General features: G+C 49.6%; 2 protein-coding genes across 7 annotated transcripts; one reads left to right on the top strand and one right to left on the bottom strand.

The window, feature by feature from the left end:
• The first annotated feature begins 1,033 nt into the window (after nt 1–1,033).
• LOC123051096 (protein NONRESPONDING TO OXYLIPINS 2, mitochondrial) lies at nt 1,034–3,492 on the top strand. Of its 6 annotated transcripts, none has more exons than XM_044473873.1 (4): nt 1,034–1,256; nt 1,336–1,448; nt 2,403–2,467; nt 3,258–3,492. In XM_044473873.1, exons 1-3 carry the CDS (start codon nt 1,120–1,122, stop codon nt 2,420–2,422), a joined length of 270 nt encoding a protein of 89 aa, XP_044329808.1. In that variant the 5' UTR covers nt 1,034–1,119; the 3' UTR covers nt 2,423–2,467; nt 3,258–3,492. The 6 variants fall into 6 exon arrangements, with proteins under 6 accessions (XP_044329808.1, XP_044329805.1, XP_044329807.1 ...); XM_044473870.1 differs by having other exon boundaries at nt 2,403–2,463; XM_044473872.1 differs by lacking the exon at nt 3,258–3,492 and adding an exon at nt 2,868–3,116.
• A 432-nt stretch (nt 3,493–3,924) lies between these two features.
• On the bottom strand, nt 3,925–4,811 carry LOC123048268 (uncharacterized). The gene is made up of 2 exons (XM_044471404.1): nt 4,377–4,811; nt 3,925–4,256 (listed from the first exon to the last, which is right to left on the bottom strand). The coding sequence occupies exons 1-2, from the start codon at nt 4,780–4,782 to the stop codon at nt 4,171–4,173; spliced, it is 492 nt and encodes a 163-aa protein (XP_044327339.1). The 5' UTR covers nt 4,783–4,811; the 3' UTR covers nt 3,925–4,170.
• Nucleotides 4,812–8,099: the final 3,288 nt, after the last annotated feature.

An 8,099-nucleotide genomic window follows, 5' to 3' on the forward strand; every position in this document is an offset into this window, starting at 1 on the left:
AGTTGTATTTGGTGATGTTTACATACTGTATAACAGAAAATGAGGAAAAACTGGTCACAGCCCCAAGCATCTTGACGTGTACAACAGATGATGGATTCTTTAGAGTTGCATAGCATTAAAGTGCAAAAAGGGTTGCGTGCTGGGCTGGCCGCACATAACATTTAACAATTTTTTGGTTTTTTTTGGGCTTCTTCCCGCTGCGACTATATGCGTTGCGGTTGCTGCAGGGTTGGATGGTTGTGGTTGCTGCAGGGATGGTCCATCCCGCCACCGCCCTCCTCTCGCCATGGTCGCTCGGCAACAAGGAGGTTTTGCGCTCGAAAGGGTTGCACGGGAGCCATGTTGCAAAGCATATGGGTTGTTGCGGGTCCTGCGATCAAACTCGGATCTGACGCCCAGAAGGCAGTCAACGCACGTTGGGAGCTCGGCCCTCCCGTGCCGATGGCTGGCCACGCACCATGCACAACAGCTCATGTTTGGTCACCTCTTGATTCAGTAACATTCATGGCAAAATTACTCTCAAGTGAATCCACGGAGCAAAGGTTTAGCCCGACGAATCAACGGCTCAACGCTATGGCACACATGTTGTGCCTACGTGGATAAAGAGTTGTACTACAACACTCCAATTGACGCATTACAAGTCCTCAATATGAGAATGATAGTTGAGGAAGGGACACAAGCATTCTAGAAGAGAAAGGATTTACTCCTACAAAAGGATCTATTTTTTAACCTAATTCCTCTCAAATCTCAATGCATGTAATGATGCGTGCTGTTGCCCACCATTTGTCGACAAACCATCTCAAGCATCACCTCCTCGCAAACTGGATTTTTTAAAGAAATTTTGGATAAACCAGATACATATTTTAAAATTTACAGTAAATGTGAAAAGTTTGCAGGAAAAACTACTTTTTTTTTGAAAAAAAGAGCAAATGGTGTTTTTTTTAGGGGTGAGTGGTGGTAGATTCTGACAAATCGTGCTCAAGCAGTTTTTGGGCCAATAATGGCTAGTACATCAAAAGTTGACTCCAGAGATGGGCCGAGGCAAAGAGTGGGCTTTCAAGGTTCCGCTAGGGTTTAACGCCCTCGCCGCCGCCGCACGCTCCGAAGGAGAGAAACGAAATGGCATCCTTGGCCCGCGCCGCCGCCACCGCCGCGAGAGCGGCGCTCCGCCCGGCGCCCCTCGCCGGCCGGGGCCTCGGCCTCGGCTCCTCCCTGCCGTCTTCCTCCCCCGCACGAGCCGCCCGCATCCTCCGCAGGTTTGTTGTCCAGTAGTCAGTAGATGAGTGGATCGATGGGCGTGGCTGTGTGTGTGTGTGACATCGAGGGTCCCTGCAGGTCGGCGGTGGCGGGGCTGGAGACGCTGCTGCCCCTGCACACCGCGGTGGCGTCGGCACGCCTCAAGTCCTGCATCGCCGTCGACTCCACCTGCTGGTGCTCCCTCTCCCAAGGTACCAAACCCGCGCGGCGCCTTATCCCCCTTTCAGTTTGTTTTTCTGGTTACCCACATTTGCATTAGCTGGATGTGTCAGTCTCATATTAATTTATATATCCACTAAAAACAACCCTGTAAAATCCTGGAGTTTGACACTTCAACTGAGTACAATGTTGAGCGGCATAGTTTTTCGAACTGCAGTAGTGTCAGATCCTTGGTTTTCATGATCTAGATACCTGTATATTTCATATCTTTTTTACTTGACGATTTTTGTCATATTTCTTGGAACGGATCCATGGGCACCTTACATTTTGGATTTGAGTGTGTAGTTTTTGGTTGTTGTGGTATCCGGATGGTTACCTAAGAATATCCATTTTCTATCACTTTACCTAGAGACAACACCAAAAGTAACATCTGCAACCCTTTGTGTGTTAACTCATTCACATAGTTAATTTTACTTTTCCTACCACCTGTCCCCTCCTAACAGTTCTCACCATGCTCTCTCTTGTACTTCACCCAATCACTCCCCAACTAGAATTCCAGGTGACATGGCAGGAAAACGGTAGCCTACGTAGCCTATGTTATATACTGAGGTTGACGAGCTATGCGGCATGTTTACATTAAGAATTTTGCCATGGTAGAGTAGTAATTGTGATCTTCCTGGGCTCTCAAACAAATATGTCATCCTGTCCCGGCAGCAAGGATAGTATTTTCAAGTCTTATGCCCCCAAATGTAGTTCTCAGCAATGCAGGTCACTCGTTTAACTTTTGACAGCTGTTTCTCTTTTGATGTCAGTAATGCATATAAGATGCTGCTAGTTTTGTGTGTCAGTAATACATACTCCTTTTATTCAACCAGGAAATATCAAATTGATCAATTAATGCTACTAAGTGAATTGAAATGGTTATTGTCCGTTGTTTCCTTTTGAAAAGGATTGGGGTATTTATCTATTGACTATGGTTGTTATAGGTTTTAAAAAGCGCGTCTGATCATGGTTAGGAGCTGTGCAGCTGAGAAGTGAAGACACCGAGTTAGTGCATTTGTTTGCTGATAGTTCTTAGACATGTGTCCCATCTATTTTGCCATTGCTCTCGATGAATGTACTCTTAACAAAAATAATGCATACTATTTTTTGTGTGTATCATATATTGAATATTGTGGTCTTGCTTGGCAGACCAGAGTCCTTTTATACAACCAGTAATGCATATCAAATGTTAGTTTTGTGTGCCAGTAATAACATATTGAATATTGAGATCTTGCTTGGTAGACTAGACTCCTATACGGCGAGGAAATATCGAATTGATCATATATAGTTACTAAGTGAATTGAACATGAGATGTTTGTAGTTGGCACAAAGTGAGTTGAAATGCTTATTCTCTGTTTTTTCTTATTGGAAAGGATGGGGTATTTATCTATTGACTATGGTTGTTTTAGGTTTTAAAAAGCGCATCTGATCATGGTTAGGAGCTGCACAGCTGAGAAGTGAAGACACCGAGTTAAAAACAAAGTGCATTTGTTTGCTGATAGTTCTTAGAACTTGTATCCCAGCTATTTTGGCATTGCTCTCGATGAATGTACTCTTAACAAAATAATGGAGCGTTGCCCCCTTGTCTCTGGGACCTTGAATTTTTGTTGAGCCTGGAAAAACCTTGGAATGATATTGGATATCACATTATTGCTTCATTATGAGCTTGAAATCATCCTGTATTTTCTATAAGCTTGAAATCACGCTGTATAATTAGTCAGTTGTTGACTTAACATGATGTACTGTGTTATTGCGTCATCTATTCTTGACCTGACCTGCTCTTACATTTCGTGATATAGGATACACTTTGCCTTTGTGACAAAGAGCTGCACATGAAGAAACCAATGAACATTAGGGATTGCAAACTGCAGACATTTCGGGCTGTAATAATTAGACACTTGTAAACTGGCGGTGCATCCAAATCCGTTTAATTTTGTAACGTGTAAACTGACGGTACATCCAAACCCGTTTGATTTTATAACGTGTATCGTCCATGTTTTGGAGCAAGTTTGTTGATCCTGAAAGTTTATGCCACATGGACTCGTATGCGACTCTTCCTCTGCTATGCATTTAGTTTTTCTTGTAGCCTTTTCTTTCGATATTTGAAACCTGGTTCACGTGGATTGGCGCGAAACGTCTGTAGTTCAGATCAGGAGCTCCTTATGGTGACTGTGAAATCGTAGGTTAGTCCACATGCCTGCTTTGTTTAGAATGTACTCCCTCTGTACTTTGGTGACCTAAAACGTCTTATATTAGTTTACAGGGGTAGTACGCGTCATTTGAGGGAGTGACACATTAATATTCTTTTGAACTGGCCTGGAAGGGTTTAAACAGATTTTGCCGTTTTAACTGTTTGTTTAACCAATTCTTGTTGTAAGAATTGAGGGCACCAGACTAGATTAGCAGCTATACTGTATTTGTTGCACGTTCTGAAAGTACGTAGAACAATCCTTCAACATGTGGGATTACATATACTTGATGCAATATGTAGAGGGGCGTGGCTTTTTTGCACATGTAGGATTGTTATTATTGGTATTCGATACAAAGTTGCATGAGTCGCGACTCCAATGATATATAGTAGTATCATCTCAAGTCGAGACCGGAGGAGGGGCGATTCCAATGATATCTTGTGCAAAATCATCATCAGTTGTCCATTTCTTTTGTTGCCCAGAGTTAAACCACAAACTTTACTCGAATTCTCGCGGCGTGCTATTAGCATGGAGGAGCATCACAATCCTGCTTGGGACCTTTGTATGGGGAGGCAGCACCTCGGCAGACACCGTCCCCCTTTCTGCCGTCTGCAAAGCAGCAACAACATAAAGTAATCAGACGTAATTTCAGTGAATTATCTTGCATATGCATGTGTAAGCAAGTATAGTATGAAAAATTGGTTAGGACCCGCCGATCTCTACCTATACCTGGATTATCCCCAGTGTTGGAGGCGCCGGACGTACAACGACGATGCCCATCGGCGCTGGAACCTTCAGCAGCGGAGTTTGGAGGAGTGGGTGGAAGTTTAGCAGCAGCAGCAGGGCTTGGAGGAGTGGGAGGATGGCGGTTCCCGGAATTACTGTGCTCACCGGCCCTGAAATGAGCTTCGGAAAGAAGTTGAGGAGCAGCACCGGAGCTGGGAGGCGTGGTGCGCTTCTTGCCGTCGTCCGCCACCACCTTCGATGGCCGGATAACAAGCAGCAGCAGCAGCAGAAGAAGTGGAGGATGAAGAGATGTTGGGAGAGATGATGAGCCTTTTGCCGTCGGCATAATCTGCATCCCAAACCTACCTAGTTTAGTTGTAGCCTTGCGGAGGGAATGACAAGGAGGCATGAGTGAAGATACGAGATACCATAGGTGGTGGACAGCGGTGCTGGTTAGGGGACGGAGCGGGTTACATTATATATAACGGTGCTGGTTGTGCTCAAAGCCCATGGGGGAGACGGCCGGGCTAGGCGAGTCTTGGTTCGACCTCGGTGCAGGCCGCTCCTAGGCTCCGATCCTCCTTCGTGCTGCAGTGCGGGCTGCGGGTCTAGGTTACCGTCAACGGCGCATACCATGACTATACGGCGGCACGGTTGGGGGCCGGCTCGGAGTTGATCTGCTTGATCCTAGTGGTCTTCGCGCGAAGCCACCCTTCTACCCGTGATGAGTCATCTTTGATCTAGCCACCGGCGAGTTCCAGACTTCTCCTTCCAAGGAAACCAAGGAGTCTTTGGACACCTTGTTTGGATTTGGGCCGGTCGTGTGCACCCGCAATATCAGTATAACCAGCTTCATCGGGTATCGCGAAGCTTTGCTTTTTGTTGACAACTTGGGACATGTCTGTATCAAGATTTTCAAGGGTTCAACACATGCGGAGAATGCCACGGCGTGATTGGATGACCTGCAAGCGGCAATGGCAGGTCTTGGAGGCGATGAAGACTTTGCTTCACAGGCAGTTGTTCAGTCTTGGCTTATGGGATGTGTTCCCGTCCAGACCAAGCACGACTTCCTGTGAGCCTCGTGGTACGTGACTTGTAGTAGTAGCCTCAGCAAGTGGCGGCGGCAACATTGGTGGATTTCTTTGTTGGTGGTGCTTCTTGGAGTACTAAGTCGTGATTTTCAGGGTGAGAACCCAAGGTCCGGCCTTTTTGGTTGTGCCTGACAGTGACCTTGTTGAAGGCATTGTTTTTGGAGTGCGGTCTTTCTTCAGGGTGAAAATCTATGATCTTTGATCGGACAACGACAACGCTTGTGCATTCTTTCGTTCCTGGAGGCGTTGCTTTTGGAGAACCTTCTTTGTAGTCCAGATGTTGTCTTTGTTGGTGGTTAGACTGCTACTACTGTGGGTGATTGATCACCGTGGCAGGGTCGTTTTTTCTTTTTCATTTTTTCTCTCTTATTATTTTCTTTTTGGCTGTGTGCATCCTAGATGTTTTATGCTTCCTGTTGGTGCAGAGGCTGGGTGTAATTGGTATCTACTTGATATTAATATATTCCCCTTTTCAAAAAAAAAATTAACCAGTAACTAGTAACCACCAATTCGAAGCTCTACTCCACCCTAAGCTCTACTCCTCGCCCGCCCAAAGAGGGCAGATGTGCGGGCACCGCCAAGCCGTTGTCTTCGGGGGATCTGCCCCCGCGTCGCTCTCTCTCCGGGGCGGCACGGGCAGCGACCACCGCCCCTCCCACAGCCTCCCCAACACTAGCCTCCTCTCCCCCTCGCCATCGCCGGTGGCCTCCGGCAGGCAAAGCCTGCGCGGAGCCGGCGGCGGCGGGGCGCTCTCTAGCTGCTGCTCGCTCGGGAGGAAGGGAGCTCGCGTGCGGGTCGCGGCTGTCCGGCGCTCGGCCTCGTGGCTGCGTCCCTGCTCGCGGCGGAGGCGGTCTCCGGTGTGTGGTGCGGCGTCTGGTCACGGCGGTGGGCGCGCGGTCGCGGTGTGCGCGGTCGCGATCGTCGGTCTCGTGCGGTCCCGATCCGATCTGGGATCCTGCGGGCGGCGGTTGGTGCGGACGGTGTGGGGCGCCGAGGCGGCGGCCTCGGTCCGAGCTCCTATGTGGCCGGGGCATGGATGGCGCGCGCTCTCATGGCGGCGGCTTGGATCTGGCTGTGCGCGTGGGGCGCGGCGACCGGCCGGGCGCGGTGGCTACAGGCGCGTGTCGGGCGCGGTGACCAGGTGTGCGTGGCGGGTGTGCTTCTCTGGAGTGCGAGGTGTGTTGTGGAGGGGAATCCTGCTCGTCTGCCCTGCTGCTTCGCCTGTGCAGCTCCGATTGGATCTGGTGCGAGGTGCATTGATCTGGGTGCTGCGCTTCGCGATGCGGCGTTGGTTGCTGCGGTGGTGGTTGCCACGGTGGTGCTGCGGTGGTGGACGACGGCTTCGGCCAGGGGGTGGTGCGTGTCATGTCGCGGTGGATCGTGGGATCCCGTGGCCTGAATGAGGTCGGCCTCAGCAGGTGGTGGCTGGTGGGCGGCGGTCGGTGGTGGTATGTGGTCGGTGCATCTCCGGGAGAAATCTTTGCTCCGGCCTTCTTCGGAGCCGGTGACGATGACGCCCGCGGGTGCCGTGATCTTTCTTGGAAGCGTCGTCGTGGAGGTGTGCTCCTCCTCCCCACGGCTTTGGCTCCGGAGGGAAACCTCAGATCCGCTGGGTCGGGCGATGAAGGCGTCTTCGCGTCTTTCTCCTCCTTGGGGGCATCGTCTCGGAGCCGGCTACGACTGGGAGACTGGTGGTTTGCGGCATCTTCGCCGCGTGGTTTGCTGAGGCGGGGCGCTGGTTTCTGTTTGGCAACGATGATGTCGTCGAGAGGAGCTCGGGTCGCGGCGTGGACTTTGGTAGTCGGTTCTTCCTGGCGTGTCCGAGGTGCTCTTCTGTGGGCACGGTCGGCGCAAGTCCTGCATATTCCCCTGGTGAGGCTCGTCGTCAAAGTCGGAGCTGTCGGTTGCTTGCGTGTGTGGCTATCCGGTGGCATGTGCCGTCGTGGCTTCTATACAGCTGTTTGCAGGTTGGCTTCGAGGTTGGGGCTCTATGGTGAAGTCGGAGTCGCTCGTTCGAGGCAACCGGTGATGACGATGATGCTTGCGACTCCTCGGCGAATGCCTTTCTTCTAAGCAGCTTTGTGTCCCATGTCGGTGGCCAGGTTGGCCGGTGATGCCCATGTCATGTGGGTTGAGTTGTATCGGTTTTAGCCCGGTTTCTCGCCAATTAACCGGGCAATTCTCTTCTTCTTAATCAATGAAAATGGCAAATATTTTGCCTCGTTTAAAAAAAAAAGAAAAGCCGTTGTCTTCATCCCTCCTTCGCTTACAGCCTAGATGATGCTTGTCTACAGCCTAGATGATGCTTGTCTGCCCTTGTCCAAAAGTCATCTCATCCCGTTATTCAATTCTGTGCATGAAAAACCAGCATCCTAGCTAGCACTACTGCTTCATTACACCAGTATCCTTAGGCTATGGTACCACTTGTTCCACAATCTCAGTCCCGTTAACCCAATGTTCTAGATTCATTACACAATCGACGTGGTTGACTACAAAGCAAACAACCATATCTCATGAAAAAGACTAGGCCGATCGGAGCGGTGGTTACATTTAGAAATCATATTTTTTGAGCAATCATCAGGGGAGGAGTTCCTCCATTTGGATATATATTACTCTAAGTGGCCATATGTCAAGA

The sequence above is a fragment of the Triticum aestivum genome, chromosome 2D (genome assembly GCF_018294505.1).
Source record: "Triticum aestivum cultivar Chinese Spring chromosome 2D, IWGSC CS RefSeq v2.1, whole genome shotgun sequence".
In the NCBI taxonomy this organism is placed as follows: domain Eukaryota; kingdom Viridiplantae; phylum Streptophyta; class Magnoliopsida; order Poales; family Poaceae; genus Triticum; species Triticum aestivum.